At 35.5% G+C, this 24699-nt stretch overlaps 1 protein-coding gene across 10 annotated transcripts in view; it reads right to left on the bottom strand.

Moving 5' to 3' along the window:
* Nucleotides 1-24699, bottom strand: part of PPP4R1 (protein phosphatase 4 regulatory subunit 1) — a 58324-nt gene that overhangs the window by 14617 nt on the left and 19008 nt on the right. For 9 of the 10 annotated variants that reach the window (XM_045574262.1, XM_045574266.1, XM_045574265.1 and 6 more), the window contains 7 exons: nucleotides 23940-24047; nucleotides 23526-23591; nucleotides 21597-21755; nucleotides 19184-19311; nucleotides 10243-10766; nucleotides 3498-3670; nucleotides 2120-2215 (listed from right to left, as the gene is read on the bottom strand). In XM_045574262.1, coding sequence (XP_045430218.1) covers nucleotides 2120-2215; nucleotides 3498-3670; nucleotides 10243-10766; nucleotides 19184-19311; nucleotides 21597-21755; nucleotides 23526-23591; nucleotides 23940-24047 — 1254 coding nt within the window. The remainder of the gene's footprint in view (nucleotides 1-2119; nucleotides 2216-3497; nucleotides 3671-10242; nucleotides 10767-19183; nucleotides 19312-21596; nucleotides 21756-23525; nucleotides 23592-23939; nucleotides 24048-24699) is intronic. The other variant, XM_045574264.1, reaches the window with a different exon arrangement.

Raw genomic sequence — 24699 nt, 5'->3', positions numbered from 1 at the left:
AAACTTACTAGCAGTTAGAAATGCAAATCAAAACTAAAATGAGATACCACCTCACACCTATTACAATGGCTATTATTAACAAGATATGCAATAATAAATAAGTATAGGAGAGGTTGTGGAAAAAGGGAACCCTCATTCACTGCTGGTAGGAATGGACTGATACATCTATTATAGAAAATATTGGGTCGGCAACTAAGTAATTGCGGGTTTCACACATATATGGCTTCAGTTGAATTTTTAGGTTTGCAGACGTAGTACAAATGTAAAACACATTTTGTTATTTGATAGTTGGCTATTCAGCTGTTAATCAGTAAAAAAAAGTTTTTTGATCTGTTTTGTAGTTTTCATTTGGCGTTTGTTGAAAAATGGAAAATCAAAAGGAACATTTTCGTCATATTTTGCTTTTTTATTTCCGCAAAGGGAAAACGCATCGCAAGCTCATAAAAAGTTATGTGCTGTTTATGGTGACGAAGCCTTAAAAGAACGGCAGTGTCAAAATTGGTTTGCCAAATTTCGTTCTGGTGATTTTTCACTCAAAGATGAAAAACGCTCTGGTCGTCCAGTTGAAGTTGATGACGCCCTAATCAAAGCAATAATCAATTCGGACTGTCACAGTACAACACGTGAGATTGCAGAGAAGCTTCATGTATCACATACATGCATTGAAAATCACTTAAAACAACTTGGCTATGTTCAAAAACTCGATACATGGGTTCCTCACGAACTGAAAGAATCACAGTTAACGCAACGCATTAGCAGCTGCGATTTGCTAAAGAAACGTAATGAAAATGATCCATTTTTAAAACGACTGATAACTGGCGATGAAAAATGGGTTGTTTACAACTATATCAAGTGGAAAAGATCGTGGAGCAGGCCAGGTGAACCAACTCAAACAACATCAAAAGCTGATATTCATCAAAAGAAGGTTTTGTTATCAGTTTGGTGGGATTACAAAGGAATTGTCTACTTTGAACTCTTACCACCCAATCGAACGATCAATTCTGATGTCTACATTGAACAACTAACGAAATTAAACAATGCAGTTGAAGAAAAGCGGCCCAAATTGACAAATCGAAAAGGTGTTGTATTCCATCATGACAATGCAAGGCCACACACATCTTTGGTCACTTGGCAAAAATTAATGGAGCTTGGTTGGGATGTTTTGCCACATCCACCATATAGTCCTGACCTTGCACCATCTGATTACTTTTTGTTTCGATCTTTACAAAACTCCTTGAATGGTAAAAATTTCAATTATGATGATGATGTCAAATCGTACCTGATTCAGTTTTTTGCTAATAAAAACCAGAAGTTTTTTGAACGTGGGATTATGATGCTGCCTGAAAGATGGCAAAAGGTCATTGATCAAAATGGGCAATACATTACAGAATAAAGTTATTTAGTTCCATGAAAAAATTGTATTTGATTTTTAAAAAATCCGCAATTACTTAGTTGCCGACCCAATAGTATGGAGGTTCTTAACAAAATTAAGAATAGAGCTACCTACCATACGACCCAGCAATCCCTTTCCTGGGTATATATCCATAAAACTTGAAAACATGTATTTGCAAAGATAAATGCACCCCTACGTTCACTGCAGCATGATTCAGTGGCGAAGACACTGAAACACAGTGTCCTGCAATAGAGGACTGGACAAATGTGGTAATTACACAAATGGAAGACTACTCAGCCATAACAAAGGATGAAATGCTGCCATTTGCCACAACATGGGTGGACCTTGAAAATATTATGCTAGTGAAATCAGTCAAAGCTAAGAACCATATGATTTCACTCATATGTGGGACATAAAACTAAACTCGTGAACACAAACCACAGTGTGTGTTTTGCCAAAGGGAAGGGGATCCTAACACCGGTATATGGTGATAGGAGAAAATTTGACTTTGGGTGGTGCGCACCTGGTTCAATATACAGATCTTGTCACATAGAAATCCATACCTAAAACCTATATGATATTAACCAATGTCACCCCAATACATTTAATAAAAAAAAAAAGCATGATGTATGAGTTTTAATTTTTAAAACAGATCAAATTCAGTGAGAAATAGCTTTAAAAGAGGTATTAACAACAGTCAACCAAAGAGAGCACTTTGTCACTTACTTGTACTTTAGGTCTCCTTTCCTCATCAGCGCTGAAACTGCTACTAGTGCTCAAGTCTGAATCATTATGAATATAACGAAGGGGGGAGTCCATGTTCTGTTAGGAAAAAATATTTACTTAAAAAACTGAACTGTCTATAAGTTTCCTTCATCTAAACTATCTTACCTTTTGAGACTGTCAAAGATATAAATACATATAAGTTCTTCATGTTTTTAAGTTTATAAATATACTTAAGGCTTCATTAAGAACTTCCCCTGCCTTAAATCAAACTTGAATAGGATGCTACATGTATGAAAAAGAATTTCATAATAAAATTAATTAATTCTTTAGAATTAATTTTCAAATGTCCCAAATATTTAAAATTAGCTTGTTTATAAAATAGTACATAGAGGACTTGGGATGTCATATGAAGTTCTTCCATTGTTTCTAGTCTTAGCTATTTCTAATTTCACAAATATACTTTTTTAACAGTAAAAAAAAAAAAAACCCTACACAAAACAATCTCAAAATAAAACAGTACACCTTCCAAAATGCAAAGATACCATAGTATTCAAATCTCCAATGATAACAGTGGTTAGGGATTCATTCTGAACCAAAGATATTATACAAAATTTCCAATATACTAAATGTCATCAACCAAAAACCAAAACAGAAATCCACTAAAGTTTAAAAACCCTCTTGCTATCCCCACTGTGTGTACATAGGTACTTTTTCCTGAGCTTTTCATCCAGCCCACTCTGTCTATGACCATTTGATTCTGGCATTCAGGGGTGTAGTTCTTCTCTGTTTGTAAAAACAAGGGATCAGAAATACTGATACCAAATGATGCTGGCTTAGTGGGATGTGGTAGGAAATTAGGAAGGATCATATAAAACAGCTCCAAGTATATAGCAAAAATGATGCTGGTAACAGTACCCACCCTCACACTCCAGAGTCCAGATAATGCCACTGGCCCTCCGCAACATGGCCTCAAGTCCTGATCTTCTGCTCAGAATACTGTGTTGCTTGCTGCAGTGAAATGGTCCGATCAGAAACAAAGCACCTCTCCAAAAAGAAAAGGGAAGAGTTAATTATTCTTGATAAAGGGCTTTGTTTTCCAGTAAGACTATTTCACTGCAGTAAGCTACATTAACATTGAAGCTACTACAATGGTCTTGTAGACAGGATTAGGATTTACTTTCTAAGCACTGAACATCACACCAGTCACAAAGATGGGATGTGGTGACAATTACTTTTCCTTTATGTAAAGGTAGAGCTAAGAAAATCAGCAACAAACAGAATATACTAACTAGAAAGTGATTAGCTAAAACTGTTCCCCAACGAAACACTTCTGATTCAAACTACTCTCACTTGATAAGCACTTTACTGAGTCTCTTACCTCGACAGCATCGCTGATTAAAGGCACGGAGGCATCATGATTTATTTTACAGTTTGGTTGCTCACTGACACCCAGTTCATCTTGCACATCACTTTTCTTCTCTGTGTCGCTGGCCTCTTCGTGAGCATCCAGGCTGGAAGCTCGCAGCGCAGCAGACAGCACATCCACTTGTGCTACAGGCAGAATAGGGAAAGGATAATAAGTGGCAGAATTACAATGTGCTTGCAAGTGTTTCTCCATTTGCATTATGTAAATGTATACTTTTTGACACTGCCACCAAAAAGCTGGGGGGAAAAACCTCTACGTGGTAAATCATTAGTCCTTCAAAAGAAAAAGTAGAAAACTAATATGCTTTCATGAGATTAAAAATGCTCATCCACTACTGTACATTATTCTGCGTTAGTATGAAAAGAGAAATGCTATCTAGTTTTGGAGGTAGCTCCAGTTTATTAAAAGGAGTCAATTTCAGTGTGAGTTAACTATGTTTGGGTAGTGCATGAATCGAACTTATAAGACTTACTTACTAAGCTATTTTAGCAGAAGAGCAGTCACTTTACAAACCCTGCCAATATAAAACAATCGCAATTACAAAGATTTTTATTGCAGTTACATTTAAACATCTCATGTCTTATTCCAGTTTATTTTTCTCTAGTTCTTTTTGAAAATGAAATCAATGATTTGCCCCAAACACAGAGATCCCAAATGAGCACTGTCTTGTTTACAACAAACCAAACTGACAACTTACCAAGTTCTTAAATCTGGCAAGTAGCACGAAGTTTTAAGTTACTCCTTTTTTATGAAAGTGACTCAAAACTGAGATAAGTCATTCTGCCTTCCCCACAAATGAGAAATTTGACCAAAAAAAAATATTGCTAGCATTAATTCAAGTAACAATCCACCTGGATACTCAAAAAATAAAATTTTAACTTCATTTCAGTAAAAAGATTAGAAAATGTGCTCCTAAAGTAATTAGAATCCTTGTTTTATTACGATAGCCTACCACTATACCAACACATTTGTAAAATTCTAGTCTAAGTATATTCGGTACCTGGCACTAGAGATACATGAAGCCTACAGGATGAGGTTCTAGTTTATTAGGTAATTATTTATTAAATTAAGTAAATGAAGCTGTTTAATCATAAAAAGTTACTCATGAAATATATACTCATTCTGTTAAGAATTTCAGCTGCAATGTGTACTAATCCTTTTAACTACCCTTTTTGGAATCTTTTAAGTTTCCAAAACGAAATCAAAATGGGACTAAAAAAGACTTAACAATATATAAAGGCTAAAATGTTCTGTGCCAGCCTGGCTAGTGTGGCTCAGTTGGTTAAGCGCCGTGCCATGCACCAGGAGGTTGCTGGTTCAATTCCTGGTCAAGGCACAAGCCAAGATGGTGAGCTGAATCCCCAGTAAGGGGCATGCAGGATGCAGCAGATGGATGTATCTCTCTCCCTGATGTTTCTATCTCGCTCTCCCTCTCCCACCCTCTCAGAAATTAATAAAAACATTTTAAAAAGTTTTGTGCCACATAAAATGCATGTGTGCGAGAGAGACAGAAAGAGAGACAGAGAGGGAGAGGGCGAGGAGAGGGAGAGGGAGAAAAAAGGAGAGGGGGAAAGGGGGAAAAGGAGAGAAATTGCTAATGCATTTTCATCCTGTTCCCTGGAATGAACTAATAAATCAGAGCCTTCACAGAAAATGCCTTACACAGATTTACCTTTAAATGGACTACGTATTTCTTTGTCTACGTTAAGCTTCATCTTTAGGTTTGTACATTCATAAAAGTTTAAATAAATTACACTTTGAAGTTGTTTCTTCATAACTGATATAAAAATCATGAAGATCTAGACGAATGCTGATTCTTTAGGAAATGTGATGCTTAAATTCTCCAGCAGAGAATGAAGTGGACACTAAATCTTGGCTAATGCTAAAATTTTAGTAGGATACACCACCATGACAAATTTAATACATGGGTCTCCACCAAGATCTTGATTTTCTTACCATCTAAATTGAGATCCCAGGGATCCGAGCTCACGTTAACTAGAGATTAGTGAAGAAACACTGTCCACAGTAATGCATGCTCAGGAAAAGGGACCACCTGGAAACTCAGCCTTTCTTCTTCCCCGAGGAAGCTGGCTCCACTGAACTAGACCGATATCATCACTAACTCTTCCACAAATTATACTGGAGGTTGGCCAAAATTCCTGACCATTTATTGATTTCAATCAGTGAACAATATAATTTTTTTCTGACCATGACTGCCCAAAGGGCCCAATTCTTTCACTGGGCTTACAGTGGAAAGAAATCTGTATTTTGTGAGTTTGGGCCATTTTTCCTTTTGTAGTCTATGAACCTAGCTGTGGTAAATCAAGATGGCATCAACACTTTTATTTGGGCACTGCTAAAATTCAATCCTGAATCAGCGTGGCAATCCCAAATGTCCTGGACAAAAACAGAAAGACCTCAAATTCCCTGGGTAAGCATTTTGGAAAAGAGGATCTCTTACACCTTTTTAATATTTTACTACTTTCCTTCTGGCCTTTCATGTAGGATCTATTTCTGTTATAACTGAGAAAGGGCTTTCTTTTTCTGAAAAGGAATATCTCATTATAGTCCATGGAAACATTTAAAATGTTTGCACAAAAACTTACAAGAAAGTTAATAATCATCAATGCTTCAAGGAAGGTGAGTTACATCTGGAAGCAAGGGCTGTTTAAACTTTGTGAAAACCTACGTTTTGCTTTCCCCCCATCTTCCCCATGATATGCCCCACCAACAGTGATAAGGGAAAAGAACAAGTGGCACAGAAGCTTATAAAGCTAAACTTTAAACCCTGGTCAGAATTTAGTTTCCAATTTTGGCTTAAATTTCTGTCTTTCCAAAAAGTAGACATTTTCTGACAATTTGCCATGACGGCAGATTAGAAAAAACATCCAAAACTAAGGTATACGCCTTTTAAAAACTCAAAATATCTCCTAACATATAGAAAATTAAAGCAGAGTAAATTTTCAATTAACATGGATTAAAAATGGCCTCAGATTTCAATAAAATCAAATGCTTAACAATTCTGTAGCCTGCCGAGACCGGTTTGGCTCAATGGATAGAGCATCGGCTTGGGAACTGAAAGGTCACGGGTTCGATTCCAATCAAGGGCATGTACCTTGGTTGCTGGCACATCCCCAGTAGGGGGTGTGAAAGAGGCAGCTGATTGATGCTTCTCTCTCATCGATGTTTCTAGCTCTCTAGCTCTCTCCCTTCCTCTCTGTAAAAAAAAAAAAAAAAAAAGAAGAAGAAAAAAAAAAAAGAATTCTGTAGCCAGAGCAGAAAATCCCCAGCACCGGGTAGCTGTTTTACGATAGATCACTTGACAGAGGCAGTTAATGTATCGTCCCAACGTTCTGTACTCTCTGAGGCTGGGATTTTTGTCTGGTATGTTGCTGCTATATATTTAGTAATGAGGGGCATATCAGGAATATAGTACATGCTCAATAAAGATAAATGAAATAAATGGCTATGTTATAAAAGTTATCTTTATTTTTTTTAAAAAAGAACATGATAAATTTAAAACTTTTTGTAATTGAATTTTTTTAAAGCTAACTTTTTGTAACTGAATTTTTTTAAAAGCTATGTTTGAACTGATTTTTAGAATCAGAGGAAGGGAAAGTTATAGAAATATCGATGAGAAACTTCATCGATTGGCTACCTCCTGCATGACCCCTACTGGGGATTCAGCCCACAACCCAGGCATGTGCCCTGACCGGGTGACTGGGAATAGATCTGGTGACCTCTTGGTTCATGGGTTGATGCTCAACTGCTAAGCCACACTGGTGGGGCAAGAACATGACAAATTTAAAACATAGCAGGTTTAAGAGATAAATCAGTAAGAGAACTGATTAAATCACAATATAGTATTTGTATTGAAACTCTCAATTACAGCCTGCAAATTTATAATACAACTTTAAGCCAAACATGATAAGTGTTAGCCATCTTCTGAAATGCAAAGTCATATATTGAAGCTTATATGTACATGTAGTTCTTTTTAAAAAGCAAACTATGCATATCATTTTTAGCTTATTTGTTAAAAAAAAATTAAAGTAGCTATTCAATATTTCAGTATGTGTTAAGTACCTACTGCGTGTCAGAAAACTAGAAGGTACTGTACAGTAAACACAGCGAGAATTCCCAGAACAGGCTCACAGCCTTTTTCCATAAAAATGGTGTGTAAGAAAAACAAAGTATGAAAGTTATTTAAGTTTGATCAACTGAATAAAACTTAAGTTGTTTAATGATAATAAAATTTATTTAAACAAAAAGCTGAAAGGTCTGAAGATAAACATTTATCAAGAGTTGACTATCCTCAGCTATAAGTATTCTTAGTTTCAGGTGTAATACTCTGTGTCTCAATTTTCCTCATCTGGGGGTGGAAGAGATTAGAAAAATAGAGGGAGACTATAAAAACAAGATTTTGATGAATATTCTAATTTATCAAACAAAACAAAACTTGATGATGTAGTACTTGCTACATCATCAAGGTGTCATAAAATGCAGAATGCTGGTTCAACAGGGTAAATAAAATCACCAACAGAAGCCACAATTGAGGAATGAGCAATGAAAATGAAGCTGTAATCCTATATAATAAAAGGCGAATATGCAAATCGACCAAACGGTGGGACAACCTGTTGCTATAATGTGCACGGACCACCAGGGGGCAGACGCTTAATGCAGGAGCTGCCCTCTGGTGGTCAGTGCGCTCCCATAGGGAAAGTGCCCCTCAACCAGAAGCTACTGCAGTGTGCTAAAGATGTCTGCAGGGAGCGGGATTAGGCCGTCAGTTGGACATCCCCTGAGGGCTCCCGGACTATAAGAGGGTGCAGGCCTGGCTGAGGAACTCCCCTTTAAGTGCACGAATTTCATGCACTGGGCCTCTAGTGTTTTCATAAAAAATAATCTACCGAGAGATAAAAAAAATAGGACATGCTATTGAAAATATTCACTCCTCTGCTCTTGCTTTTGTTTCGGAATATAACAAAAAGGAATGAACTACTGATACATAAAACAAGGATAAATCTCTAACACATTATGTTGAGTGACAGACTAAAAAAGATGTTACTGCTTGATTCTATGTAAGTGGCATTCTGCAAAAGCAGGATCATAGGGACAGAAAGCAGACCAGAGGTTGTCAGAGGCTGGGCATGTAAGAAAGGACTGATTATAAAGTGGGACGAAGTTTCACTTGGTGATGAAACTGTTCTGTATCTTGACTGAGGTGATGGTTACACACAACTGTGTTTGTCAAATCTCACAGAACTGTCCATTCAAGAGGCATATTTTACTGATATAAATTATATCCCAATAAACCTAAAAAAAATGAAACTGACCATTTTCCAACTAATTTTCAACAATCAAGGATATGGATATGCCTTTATGCTTTGTGGATGCAAGGCATAAAGGCATATCATTTTCCTCCAAATGTAAAATTATAATAAGAAATCATTTAAAAATCATTGGTAAATTAAAGCCAAATAAAGATACTAACTTAACATCCATACTGCAATTTTCAAAGTTTGAACACAAGGTTTTGCATGTTTTAGAAGGTCACTGAAAGTTATCACTTTATCTGTTTTAAAAATGAGTATTTACTAACATTGAGCAAAACAATAGTTTATAAATTTCAGGTTTTAGAACAAGGCCAAAAAAAATCCACAAAGCGATATAAGTTCTAAAGGCTTCTAATTATAGGATTTGTCAAAATTGTTTTTGTTTTACATAGCATCTCAGATTTCACTGAGTGAAGCTAAGAGTCAGTAGGAAGCCTTCGTCTTCAAAGGGGCAGAAAGATAACATCTGCTCAGGTTCTAGCCTGATCACTTCCCAAGCCTCAGCAAGTAGAATAGGACTGCTTCAGATGAAACTGGTTTGGCTCAGTGGATAGAGCGTCTGTCTGCGGACTGAAAGGTCGCAGGTTCGATTCCGGTCAAGGCCGTGTACATTGGTTGCAGGCACATCCCGCGCGGGGGGTGTGCAGGAGGCAGCTGGTCGATATTTCTCTCATCGACATTTCTAGCTCTCTATCCCTCTCCCTTCCTCTCTGTGGAAAATCAATAAAATATATTAAAAAAAAAAAAAAAGAAAAAAGAAAAAAAAAAAAGGACTGCTTCAGGACAGCTGGTTCCCAAACACTGAGAACACACATTCCACTTAATAAGAGGCAGCTTTTGATTTGAACATAGAACAACTTTATGGCTGCATTCACAAGGAAATAATATGTGATAAATGTGTAATCCAATGAAAAAAAGTCAAAACCAAGAAAGTAAGCTAATTGACTCTTATGGACAGACATCTACAGCTCTTAAAACAGATCATATTCCACAGAAAAATAGGTATTTTTGTCAGCTGTTACTAATGCATGATCCTTCCTTTAAAAACAATGTCCTCTGCTATTACATAAAAAAGCTAGTGAGACCCAGAGCAAAATAGTTAAGGCAGTACAATATTTAAAACTGTAAATGTAAAACACTGAATGACTGTGACAATTTTAGACATGAATCAACAATTCTGTAAATACTAGTTAGGAACACAATGATGAGCTTATCTAAATAAATTTACCTAAAAATATCGTAGTTATCAGAATAAGACATGTCAATGTCAAATTTTTAAGAAAGGTCCCCCCTCCCCGGAATAAAAGGTAAGCAAACACTTTATACCAACTTTAGAATAAATAACGTGTTTAAGTCTTCCATACCTCTAACATCCGGATCATCAATATGAGGCTCTAGATTTTCTATCATTTCTTCAAGTTCCTTTCTGGTGGCCATAGTGATGTTTGAAGAACCTGGTATGGTTACTTCGGGTGTTTCTTCTGGTCTCTCTGGGTGGAGTTTATTCCCAGAGCCTTGCTCAAGCTCTATATCTAGATCTATTTCAGGAAGAGGAGTCCTCCAGAAATGGAAAGAGTTGTATAATTCCTGATCTAAGTGAGCAGAATCTTGTGAACCGGTGCCAACCTCTGGCTGTTCTGTAGATTTGTAGTTACCAGGTTTTTTATCATTTTCATTACTAGCTGCTTCCTGATGAGAGTCTGAGGACAAAGTACAAAGTAAAGAACTGTCCATTGGAACGCTTATTTCACCTGGAGGTTTCCTAGTGGTTTCAGTATGATCTTCCATCGTGTTTTCCAGTTTGACACTGGAATTGCTAATACTGGAATCTGAAGGAACATCCTCTGGCCTTATTTGTACATCCTCTGGGACTTCTTGATCTCTGATCCTTTTATTGTTTCATTTGGGGGGAAAAATGAAAGTATAAAAATAATTACTGGGGGGAAAAAAACAATGATAGATAATACTTAAAGCATTTAAACAAGTTAAATATTATAAAGTACAGATTATCCATACATATTGAGTAATTTGCATAAATTACTGATAATGCTTCTTTTTCCATCAGTTGGTCTGTGTTCAGAGAGGTAAATATCTGTTAAGCCTAAATATTAAAGCATTAGATATTAGTTGGAGATGATAACATTTAAGAATCCTGGGATCCGCCAAAACCGGTTTGGCTCAGTGGATAGAGCATCAGTGTGCAGACTGAAAGGTCCCAGGTTTGATTCTGGTCAGGGGCATGTACATTGGTTGCAGGCACATTCCCGGCGAGGGGTGTGCAGGAGGCACCTGGTCGATGTTTCTCTCTCATCGATATTTCTAGCTCTCTATTTTTCTCTCTTCCTCTATGTAAAAAATCAATAAAAAATATATATTTTTTAAAAAGAATCCTGGGATCCTACAATACCATGATAATTTCAATACTTTAAAAAAAAATAGTAGGAATGTAAAGTCCTACAATGCATTTTAAGATAGACACATTTTTGTAGTTATCTGATTTTTAGAATTATGACACTGCCACTCTGCTCCAATGATATGAGAAGCTGAGAATTAAAACCTATTTGCTGCCGAAACCGGTTTGGCTCAGCGGTATAGCGTCGGCCTGCGGACTGAAAGGTCCCAAGTACGATTCTGGTCAAGGGCATGTACCTTGGTTGTGGGCACATCCCTTGTGGGGAGTGTGCAGGAGGCAGCTAGTCGATGTCTCTCTCTCTCATCGATATTTCTAGCTCTCTATTTCTCTTCTTCCTCTCTGTAAAAAATCAATAAAATATATTAAAAAACAAAACACAAAAAACCTATTTGCTTACATCAAAAAGAAAAGAAGGCCTGACCGGCGTTACTCGGTTGGATGTTGACCTATGAACCAGGAGGTCATGGTTCAATTCCTGGTTAGGCATATGCCCGGGTTCAATCCCCAATGTCGGGCATTTAGGAGGCAGCTGATCAATGATTCTCTTTCATCATTGATGTTTCTATCACTCCCTCTCCCTTCCTCTCTAAAATCAATTTTAAAAATACTAACAATAAGAAAAGAAAAAAAAAACCTCTACACAACATTACAAAAGACTTTATTTACTACGTATCTCACAAAATATATAGAAATCCACTCAAGTGTTCTAAGTTATTTTTATTTCTTCTAGCTCTTTTCACTTTCCAGCTTTACTCCCATAGAGTTTACCAAAATGGAGCCATGACTTAATTGATAAGGATAGATGGTATAAATTCAAGACCACTGATTATCACCATTCATTATGTAAACTAAAGCACTACACTACATTGTTTATCTCCTGCATTTTATTAGACTCGATTAAATTTACTAATATATATTGAGCACCTACTAGGAACCAGAAATGAAATGGATAGAGGACTCATATGTGAAATGTAGATCTTATTCACGAGATTACAATTAGAAGCAAATAGAAAAAAAAGAACTTATAAGCAAATAATTGTCAGGTAGAATGGTAAATATGTAAGTTAGCACATTAAACACAGAAGATAGAAATGAGAGTTGAAATTAAAGGGCTTCAGAGGAAATGATATAAGTTGTGTTTAGAAGAATCCATAAATGTTTATGAGGCTAAGGGGAAGAAAATGTATGGAAAGAAGAAACAGCATATGCAAAGTAAGGGTGATAAAGGTGGTATAACATGTTCAGAAAAGAGCAATGAGTTTATTATGGCTAAAATAAGGAAATGATAGATAACAAGAATGAAAAACTTTGCAAAAATCACTGTATTCCATACTAAATACCTCCAGAATTTATCATATGGGCTACAGGAAATAAGGTAGGAACTAAGAGACTTACATTTTTAGATTTTATTTTTGAAAGGCCATTCTGAAAGCAGTACAGAAAATTGGTTGGAGGTGAAACAAGAGGCAGGAAACATAGAGGAATAGGTGATAGACAGTGATGACTTTCTGAATGAAGGCACTGTCTTTGGGGCTACAGTAGAAGTAAACACATTCAATGATGACAAAACCAATAGGATTTGTTCATTTACTGCATGCTGGAGAAACAAAGAGAGAAATCTGGGAAGATATCCAGATTTCCAGCTACAACTGATTAGATACCAATAGCACCAACTAAAAGTGGAAAATGCAAGAACAATTTAATGAGAAAGCTAGAGTTTCAGTTTGGATAGATTGAGTTAGGTATCTATGTCAAAGGTGGTGGTGATGTCCATGGGAAACTGGTCAGACACTGGAGACAGACTGGGAGGTCATCAAGTCAGAAGGACATGTGTAGGGCTTTGATGTGAGGCAAGAAATATGAATGAAGGAAAACACAGCAGTCAATAGAATAACTCAGAGTGAAGGCATTTTTCTTGTATAAGGGATGGTAAAGATGAGTATATTTTTAGGCTTAAAGAAAGGGTTTTAAGAGGTGAGGGAACTGTAGACACAGGAGACTGATGAAATAATAATAAAGCAGAAAGAATATGAACACAGATGGAGAGATGAAAACTAAGAAACATGAGAGAAGTAAGGATGAATATGTAGATTTGAAAGATGAGTATTATGTGGGGGGGAAGCGGGGAATTAAAGTCGCTCCCTTGAAACATTATGTGCCTTTAACATATACACAATGAAGGATATTAAACAGGAGGCCTGCCAGGATTATGCAAAAGTGGAAGGTGATGTTAATACCTATGTAAATCCCATATCCATTAAATAGTCAACCGTATACATTCTCATGAAAATATCAACTTTCCTCTGATTAGGATTTATCTAATGGCGATGTTCACATTATTATCAGATACACTTTAAAAAAACACGATAATTATTTTTTAAAACTTTTAAAATAGAGATAAAAATATCTAATAAGTCATCTGAAAATATGCCACACAGTGACATTTTAAATTCTGGTGTTTCCCTCCCATTCTTTTTTTTTTTCTCCCTTCCACTCTTATAACTGTAAAATATATAGTATGCACACATAATATTCTGTTATAACTGTGAAAAGATTGAATTGCAAGTTCTTAGATACTTATCCCAGTATTGGCACTACATTAATCTAAAGCTCCAAGCCTTTTAGGGACTCACAATCAACATGTACTCTTTATTCATAAAAATGAGGGACTGGCTTAGATGGCTTATAAGATCCTTTCCCTCTCTAAGAGTTTTTTTTTTTTTTTAATTTCTTTTTAAAAATATTTTTAAAATATATTTTATTGATTTTTTACAGAGAGGAAGGGAGAGAGCTAGAATCGTCGATGAGAGAGAAATCGACCAGCTGCCTCTTGCACACCCCCTACCGGGGATGTGCCCACAGCCAACAAACATGCCCTTGACCAGAATCGAACCTGGGACCTTTCAGTCCGCAGACCGACGCTCTACCACTGAGCCAAACCAGTTTCGGCTCCCTCTCTAAGAGTTCTTAAAGCTAGTGCTATTATGCAAAAACAAATGTCTTCCATTATATATATATGTATGAATTATGTAATATTTTCCAATTATGTTGTTCTTATTAAAAGATATTTTTTTTCTTTTGTTTTAAAGAACATTAATGGCCCACCAGTGTGGCTCACTGATTGAGTGTTGATCTATGAATGAGGAGGTCTCAGTTCGATTCCTAATTTGGGCACATGCCTAGGTTATGAGCTCAATCACCAGTTAGGGGTATGGAGGAGGCGGCCGATCAATGACTCTCTCTCATCATTGATGATTCTACCCCTCTCTCTTTCTCCCTCCCCTCTCTGAAATCAATAAAAACATAAAAAAAAACAAAAACACCAAAAAACATTAGTGGAATAATTGGTAAAATCTGAATAAAGTTTTTAAATGGTAGTGTTGTATCTGCATTAATTTCTTAATTTTAGTAATTGGACTGTGTGTTATATATTAATGTCTATGTTTTAAGAAAATACACAGTGAAATATTTAAGAGAGTAAGAAAAGTAAAAAGGTTTTCACAAGTCTAAAACTTATTCTCAAAAACTCAGAAAAAAGGAATAATAAAGCAAATATGGTAAAATGTTGACATTTGGAGAATCTGAGTAAAGAGTATATGGAATTGTTATTTTTTTACAATTTTTCTGTATCATGCAAACTAAATTTTAAAAATCATAATAACAAGGTATTGTTTTGTGAGGGTAGGGAGCGAGTAAAACTTGTAACACTTCAACTATTATCTAATGAATTTTAGAAAGTTCCATTTAAAATATACAAAAAGAATGCAATTAAGTATATGAAATTATTTTCAGGGTTCCTTGATCACTATTTTCACCTTAGCATTCAAATTAAATTTTAATATTAAAATTAACTAAGAATATTAAACTTGCCCTGGCTGGTGTGGCTCATGCCCAGGTTGCTGCTCGATCCCTGGTTGGGGTGTATGTAGGAGGCAGCAGACTGATGTTTCTTTCTCTCCCACCCCTTCCTCTTTCTTTAAAATCTATAAAAACATATTTTTAAAAAAAGAATACTACATTTTAATATTCTTAGCCTAAAAAACAAAGAACAGCTAAGTCATTCTACTTGACTAATATAAAATTATTAGTGTGTATATTAAAAAAAAAAAAAAAAAAAAAAAAAAGAAAAAACTTCCTAGTATTAAATTCTGGGAAGAATTATACATGTATGAATTATAAATTGCTTCAAACTGTCAAAAAATAAAAGTTCTGCCGAAACTGGTTTGGCTCAGTGGATAGAGCGTCGGCCTGTGGACTGAAGGGTCCCAGGTTCGATTTAGGTCAAAAGCATGTACCTTGGTTGTGGGCACATCCCCAGTAGGGGGTGTGCAAGAGGCAGCTGATCGATGTCTCTCTCATTGATGTTTCTAACTCTCTATTCCTTTCCCTTCCTCTCTGTGAAAAATCAATAAAATATATTTAAAAAAATAAAAGTTCTCTAAATACAGGTTTTTCTGCCTGGCGAGAGTGGCTCAGTGGCTGAGCCTCATGGAGCTCACGGTTTGATTCCTGGTCAGGGCACATGGCCTGGTTGAGGGCTCTATACCCAGTAGGGGTTGTGCAGGAGGCAGCCAATCAATGATCTCTCTCATAATTAATGTTTCTATCTCTCTCTCCCTTCTTCTCTGAAATCAATAAAAATATATTAAAAATAATAATACAGATTTTTCCTAGAACTAGATAAGAGTCAATGCAAGATCATGCTGCTAGATGCCAAAATTCTGATATTCTGAATTATCAGACTCCCAAATGCCATTATACAAGCAAACAATTTTTTGAAAATTGAGACATTTCTGCATAATGAGAATTATTTCCTAAGAGATCGTAGGCAATAAAAGCACCAGAGAGTAAGCCAGAAATTTCTTTCAGAAAGAACCTTAAGTTTCCTTTAGTTTATGATTAATATTCTCAGAGTTCTTGCATAGAGACTATAGGCCTAGAAAATAAGTACTTGTACTTGCTTTTCAAGGAGAAAATGACCTACAGAACATCTGGTGAGAGAAGCACTGTAACCTGGGATAAAGCAAAGAGCACTCTCCAATACTGTGAATTAAATGAAGTTTTATCTGTGAAATATTTCCGAATTTGCACCAATCATATTACTTTCACATAGATGGCATTAAGCTAAACTGACAAAAACTAGCATAAGTGGCTCATTATTTAAGGAATTTAAAATTAAATATTTTTCCTTATAATTAGTCACTCAAGATGTATTATGTGCCAACTATGTGCTAGACCAAAAGAAGATGTTAAGAGTATACGAAGATAAAAAACTACATTGCTACATAGGATGGACTTGTAGTCTATTAGGTGACATACAGAAACACCCACAAATAAAAAGATAGGAATATGTAAGAGACTGGAGGAGGGTGGGAAGGAGGGGAGGGATGGGAGATAGTATTTGTAATACTATCAACAATAAAAAATACATTTAAAAATGAAAAAAAGAAACCTGATTAAAAATTATTCTCATTCCAGTCCTACTGATAGCCAAGATGCAATTGCTATGAATTTCCTGAAAAAATGCAAGGATATATTCTTGGAGGTAGTGAATCCAGAGGCAGCAAGCAAACTGAAACTGACTTTGTTAAATAAGGTACAAATGGAACAGGAGGGCTTCCCAAAGAGAAAGCACGGAGAACCAAAATAACAATGTGTTCAGAGAATAATGTAATTATTGGTTTGACATAAATTAGAAATGCAAGTTTGAAAACAGCCTTTTGGAAGTAGCTTTTATTAACACCTTCAAAGAATCATTGAAATAGCCTACTTTGGGGTGAATGAACGATAAATTTTGTATATAAAGTTAGATGTTTATAATTAATTAAATCCTTCAAACATTGTTAAATTATATTAAATGTTACGAGGGTCAGATGAAACAATATATAATTAACAAATAGTAATGAAAATATATTGCCAAAACCTTGCTTATTTTGTAACATAGTTGAGAAATATGAATTCTAGGAAACTGAGAGGGCCGTGAGAATAAGTTCTCTATTTCTATCTACAGTAGCTGGTTGTTAGTAGGTGCTCAATTAATTTTAGCTCCATCTATCAATCCTAAATAATAAAACAGCATCTTAAAACAATAGCCAATGCAGTATTTAAGAGAGGGCAAACAAACTAATGGTTATGAGATTAATAATATGTAGGACGACTCTTTTTGAAGATAGGAAGTAAAACTATATAAAAGTTTTTACAATGTTCTTAACAAACTTCCTTAGTGAGGAATTCTTTCTTCTCTCCCTTATCCCATTAACACATTTCAATAAAGTCATATAAAATAGTGAAAATCCAATACTACAAATAGTATTGGCTTGACAGTAAGACATACCTCAATACAATGGAAGAGAAATTACGGTTTGTAGCTAAAAGATAACTACCTTTAAATAGCTCTCCCAATAATGTCCAATACTGGCAGTGAGCAATACTATTGGCCATGATAGCCACACCAACTATTTTTGCCAATTAAGTTTTACTGGAACAGGGCCAAGCCCATCTGTTTGTGTATTGTCTGTGGCTGCTACACATGGCAAACTATTTTCCATATACTTAATGAAGTAGTGAAGATAATAATAAACTTTTTCTAAAAGAAACAGAACTGAGTGGTTGTGACAAAGACTGAAATCATAATTTAGCCTTTACAGAAAGTTTCCTTATCCCTATGCTATACAATTTTCTGTAAATTTTTATTTTCACTTAGTGACTGCCTCCAGTTTTAAAAATAAGTTACATCATAGCCTTTGTAAAATTAGATAGGGAAAATATATACTGACTTTAAAAATAAAAAACAGATAATACCTCCCACCCCCAATAAGTATTTTTGTCTAATTCCTTGCAGCAGCTGTTTTCAAAAGAACTGATTGTGCTTGCTAGGAAGGCAGGTTTAGAGTGATTTTTCTTCCTTTACAAAAAACAGTACCTCAGGTTTGTTTGGCTATTCAGCAGGACAGTAGGAGAACAGGCAAAAAGGTAAAACAAGGCAGCAGAGAAGAAAGGAAGAACTGCCAAATCAAAACACCAAGAAAGCAAATATCACAGTATCAAGACCTACAGAAGAAAATGTCCATTAGCATTATGACAAGGGAGGGACAAAGCACTATGGTAACTCAAGCATTATAGTAGGGGCTGTTTCAAAAACAGGCACTCAATTATTTCAAATGTACACCTACAAAAACCTGTGCTTAATTCCCATGCACTAAGTAATGTTTGAATTCTTTTTTCCCTAAGTATGTAATATAATTTAAAAAACTAAAACTCAATTAAATTTTTAAATGCAAAAAGTTAAAAAATAAAAATCAGAGTTGTCCTCTAAGTTTCATTTTAAAACCTGTTGCCCTATTAGTTTAATACACTTAAAACTGATATTCTAGTTACCAAGTACAGAAATTGGTGCTAATCATTAGAATACTTTCCTCCAATCATCATTCTATAGACAGAGAATCCAGATCCACAACTAAATAACTGACTGGAAGGAAAAGTAATAGTAAGAAATGGACTATATATTAAAACAATAAGTTAGGATTTATTCCTTAAAAAACCAAGCCCTTTATGTTGTACAACCATTACCTCATATATTCTAAATGTCAACAGATGGTTTCCTAAATAATAATTTATTAAGTAAACTTATTCCAAACTACTACTGAATTAATCATTTATAGTTTTCCATGTGACCGGCAACAAACTAAGTGTGTCATGTACATCTTCATTTACTCATCTAATATACAAGCAACCAAAACATTTAACAAATGTATTTAAAACTAGAACTATAAAAATATTTACCAATTTGTATAATCAAGAGAAAGAGAAAATTCTCCAAAAGGAACTTATTATAAAATAGTGAAAATGTTCCCAAGCAGTAAAACTAGAAGCAAAGTTTTAAAAATTTATACCTATTTTTATCTTCTACTGAAGTATTTTCTGAACTTTTGCTTTCTTCTTTAAAATACTGGCCTGAGCTTGATGGATTAGCAAAAGTAGATATGAAAGGTCCCAGAGACTGAAAAGCTGCTTGGCGAACCTAGGAAGAAAAGAAAAAGTCATGAAACATAAAAACATGGGATTATTAACAAACTATTTTCCATATACTTAATGAAGTAGTTCAAGATAATAAACTTTTTCTCGAAGAAACACATATTCAGAACTATAAATCATTCCTCAGCTAGAATTTAAGCTACAAAGTCCTTTCTAATAATCTTATATAAGATGATAATAAACACATTAAAATAGTACTAAGGCTTAACAGTCACTTCCTGTATGTAAATTTTGTTTTGAAAATAGATGTGGTGAGATCCCGAGATCAACTTCTGGCATGACAGTAAAGAGCTCCACGGGCCCACACTCTCCAGTGAAATGGGGAAAAACTCCACCATTCAACACCTCTGGAAAAGCCCTAAATACAAACAACAAATTAAATAATATCCAGTCAATAAAACCCACAAAAGCTCAGTAAAAACGTTGAGAGTCTGAGTATATGAACCAAGGCCAGCTCAGGGAGGCTGAGCTGCCACTCCAGACTGCGGTAGCCAAGAACAGTGGGCTCTCTCTCCTCCAGCTCCCAGCTGGAGGGCTTTCAACATTTGTTCCCCTACCATCAGCTACCTTTGCCAAGGACAGGTCCTGGGCAAGTGCAGTGGAGTGCTGGGGGTTCCCCTCTCCTACCTAAGGCCCATGAGGGAAACAGAGGCTCTACCTTGGAGGGAGATCAGAATCCGGAGGCCCCAAAGCCCACGCCTGAGTTGGCGAAGCTGGGAGAGATAAGCCAAGGGAACCTCAAGCTGGTGAACCTCCCACTCCCACCAAATGTTCTCACCCCAAGGGTGACTGTGGGCGTGTAGACCAAAAGCTGTGCCTCCTGAAGGGGAAAATAAGAATGCACTAAAGTATTCCCTCAGTCACTAAACAAACAAATAACAATTATAAGCTTCCAAGAAGGATATCCATACCCAAATTTGCTGCAATACATTATCTAACTAAAATGTCCAGTTTCTAACAAAAAATTACAAGGCATGGAAAGGAACAGAAAAGTATGATCTATACACTGAAGAAGAAAAAAATTAAGTAACAGAAACTGTGTCAGAGCAATAAAATGTTGGACTTAACAACAAAAAAAAACCCACTTCAAAGCAGCCATTACAAACTGTTCACAGAACTAAAGGAAAGCATGATTAAAGAAGTAAAGGTATGAGGATACCTTGTCAAATACAGAATATTAATAAAGAGACGAATAATTAAAAAGAGAACCAAATGGAAATTCTGAAGTTGAAAAGTATTGATATAATAGCTGAAATAAAAAAATTCACTACATGAATTCAACAATAGATCTGGACTAGCAGAAAAAACATTAGTAAACTTGAGGTATATCAATATAACTTATACAAAATGAAAAACAGAGAGAAAAGAGAATATGAGGAAAAATAAATACTGTCTCAGAATAATGCGAGACACCATTTAAACACACTAGCATGTGTATAATGGGAATACCAGAAGAAGAGAGAAAAAAGAGAAGACAAAATATTTGAAGAAATATACAATATGAATAGACTTATAACAAGTGAAGAGATTAAAGTAGTAATAAAAAAGACTATATCCACAAAGAAAAGCCCAGGCCCAGATGGCTTGGCTTCACTCCTGAATTCTATTAAACATTTATAAGAGAATTATTATTAATTCTTCCCTTAACCATCAAAGAACAGGAAACACTTCCCAACTTGTTCTTTGAGGCATTACCCTGATAGCAACAATAAAAAGCCATAGAAGAAAAAACTACAGACTATTACCTCATATATGAATATAAAAATCCTTAACAAAATACTAGCCAAATCCAACAAAATATAAAAAATCATTACACTATGACCAAGTGAGAAGGGAAGAGAACCATTTTTCTACCAATGGCCATTTGGATGTTTTTAACATCATTCATGGGCCATACTAAATTATCAATTTAAAAATTAGCCTGCATATTTGGTGAAGCATTTAATTCACTCACCCCTAATGCCTCAGTAGGGCCAGACCAAATGATTTCGCGGGCCTTATATAACCTGTGGGCCAGATGTTCCCCACCCCTGGCTTAAAACCTGAAAATCAATAGACTACATCATAACAATGGAATGAACATGCTTTATATTTTAACAGAGTTTGTTCAGTTTAAAAAAAAACAACAGTTAATACAGTTGTCTATTGTATACTCCTAGAATGAACAATAACATGCCTTAAATAACAAATTATTACTTGAATTATGAACTCCAAATCATGTTTGCTATAAAATGTATTATTTACAAAAATAGTAATTAAACAAAATCCTACCCAACGTGAAGGATCACTGATCAAATTAATAAACAGTGCTGATAATTTAGTCCGTCGGATTTCTTGACATGTTGCACATGAAACCGCCATGAAGCATTCAGCACAAGCTTTCCGGACTCCCCATACATTATCAGAACAAAGTTGAAAAAACCTGGGCAGCTATGCAAGGACAGTGTTTTATTAGGCAGAGTGCAATACAGGCATACCTCATTTTACTGTGCTTCACTTTGGCAACCCTACATATAGCAAATCTATTGCCACCATTTTTTCAACAGACTCAGACGATGGCTAGCATTTTTTAGGAATAAAGTATTTTTATTTATTTAAATTAATCCCCACCCAAGGTTATTTTTTTCCATTGATTTTTAGAGAGTGAAAGAAAAGGAGAGAAGGAGGGAGGGACAAAGGGAAGGGAGAGAAAGGAGGGAGGGACAAAGGGAGGGAGGGAGGAAGAAATAACGATGTGAAAGAGGCACATTGTCTCCCACACGCAACCCGACTGGTGCCAGGAATCAAACTTGCAACCCAGATATACATGCCCCTGACAGGGAATTGAACACAAGACCCTTTGGCATGCGGTCCAATGCTCCAACCACTGAACAACACAACACTGGCCAGGGCACAATACAGTATTTTTAAATTAAGATATGTACATTTTTAAAAGATTTAATGCTACTGCGCATTTAATAGACTACAGTGTAATGTAAACATAATTTTTATATGTATTGGGAAACCAAAAAATTCACGAGACTCTCTTCACTGTGACATTTACTTTATTGTGGTGGTATGGAACCAAACTTGCAATATCTCTGAAGTATTCATGTAGTTTTATTTCATTTTCTACTTTTACAGTCTCTTAAAATATTATCAATAGATTTTAACGAAATTTAGAAGACCTATTTAGCATTAATACTCTAATTTTAAATGAAATATATCTAATTCACAAACTATTGGCTATGAAAAAACAAAATACTTCCAACAAACATTGCTTCAATGTTGTTTTTCAAGAGCTTATACCTAAACTTATTTTGCATAACAGCTGGTTTCAGAAACTCTCAAAGTATGTTAACTTGTACATTAAGTATATATATTTTATGAATTAACTATTTGGCTCTGTGGATAGAGCATCGTCGGTCTGTGGCCTGAGGGGCCTCAGGTTTGATTCAGATCAAGGGGATGTACATTGGTTGTGGGCACATCCCCAGTGGGGGATGTACAGGAGGCAGCTGGTTGATGTTTCTCTCTCATCGACATTTCTGGCTCTCTATCCCTCTCCCTTCCTCTTTGTAAAAAATCAATAAAATATATTAAAATAAATAAATAAATAAATAAATAAATAAATACCAACTATTGATTTGTCACTGAAAGACTTGAGGGTTGCTAATAAAAATTAACTTAAATAAATAAGAATTGATTTAATAAAAATAAGAGAGGTAAAAATTAATCAATGGTCCTTACACATATTGCTATTTTTTTGGTTAATTGTCACCCAAGGGTATTTTTTTTCATTGATTTTTTTTGAGAGAGAGGAAGAGAAGAGGGAGGGAGAGAGAGACATGATATGAAATACATGGATTGGTTGCCTCCTGAACATGCCCTGACCAGGTCTGGGGATCGAACCTGCAACCCAGATACATGCCCAAGACCATGAATCAAACCCAAGATCCTTTGGTGTGTGGGCCAATGCGCTAACCACTGAACACTCAGCCAGAGCCATATTTGCATTTGTAACAATCTGTCTTTATCAAAAACACAGTTCAGATTACAGAAATTTAAACTCCTAAGCTCAAAGTCCTATTCCCTTCTGGTTTATATTTGTGAAATTGTATTAATAAAATTTGGGGGTAAATGTATGTTCTTTAAATTTTATGTGCTATTTTGTAATGTACTACTTACTCCTTATTACTCCTTTGTTTCTGTAATACTTACCAGCATTTCTTCAGTAGCTTGCTGGCCAACTACACTGCAGATATCTCCAAAGTTGGCAGCACAGACCTGAGAACAAAAGCGTCACTGACATTTCAAAGTATTAAACATTTATATTTCTAATTTGAGTTTTCTTAATTGATTTTTTTGTTTTGAGAGAGAGAGAGGGAGGGAGGGAAAGAGAATCAGAAATATTGATGAGAGAGAAACATTAACCAGCTGCCTCCTGCATGCTTCCACAGCCCTGGCATGTGTCCTGACGGGGAATCTAACCAGTGACCATTTTGTGCATGGAACGATGCTCCACCAACTGAGCCACAATGGCTGGGCTAAAAATAACCTTTTAAATTTCACATATCAATTTAGTAAACACTAGAATCAAGTGTTTTTAAGCAAACAAACAAGACTAAAAAATACCTTTCGAACATGAAACATTCTGCAATCACAGCACATCTCACAAAACCTAGGCAGGATAAGACGCTCTGTAATGTCCTTCCCAACCATGGGAGCCATTTTGCACATTATCTAAAATAAATAAGAACAAAAATACACTGAAAATATCTTTAAACAGACTTTCATAAGTTTATATTTGAACAGAAAGTTAAGTTTGCTAACTTATTAGAAGTATATAATTTAAGGATATATAATATATACTATGGCATCATTATACCATTACAAAAAAACATTCATCTTATCTGAGTTGAAGACAGAAAAATAGATAGTAATTACCACCAATAACATTAGCTAGTAGTTACTAAATGCATAGTAAGCTCAGAGAAAATCATTAAAACTTCATGTTTGAATAGTTTCAATCTTATTAATCATTTTCCCTGATAACTTTAAAAGCAATAAAACCCTACATTTTCTCAGTAAGAAAATAAATGTTGGCTATTTAATTTAATGGGAAAGAGTATCTATAAGGAGGATCTGGGTTTAGTATATGTATTGCTAAGAAAAGACTAAACAGAGGCAGTTCTTACTTTACAAAGTACTATTCTAAATGAAACTTGTGCACATTGGAACCACATCCTTACTCTGCAAAGCTTAGGTTCCAAGGAAGGCCAGGACACGGTTCCCACAGTGCTAGGCAAAGTGAAGATGAACTGTTTGGAAACCAGCCCAACGTTCTTTAAATAAATTTGCCCCACAGTTAATATAGAAAGATTTCTGATGATTT

This window comes from Pipistrellus kuhlii, unplaced genomic scaffold (assembly GCF_014108245.1).
Source record: "Pipistrellus kuhlii isolate mPipKuh1 unplaced genomic scaffold, mPipKuh1.p scaffold_m20_p_6, whole genome shotgun sequence".
In the NCBI taxonomy this organism is placed as follows: domain Eukaryota; kingdom Metazoa; phylum Chordata; class Mammalia; order Chiroptera; family Vespertilionidae; genus Pipistrellus; species Pipistrellus kuhlii.
This window is presented reverse-complemented; position numbering and strand designations above follow the sequence as displayed.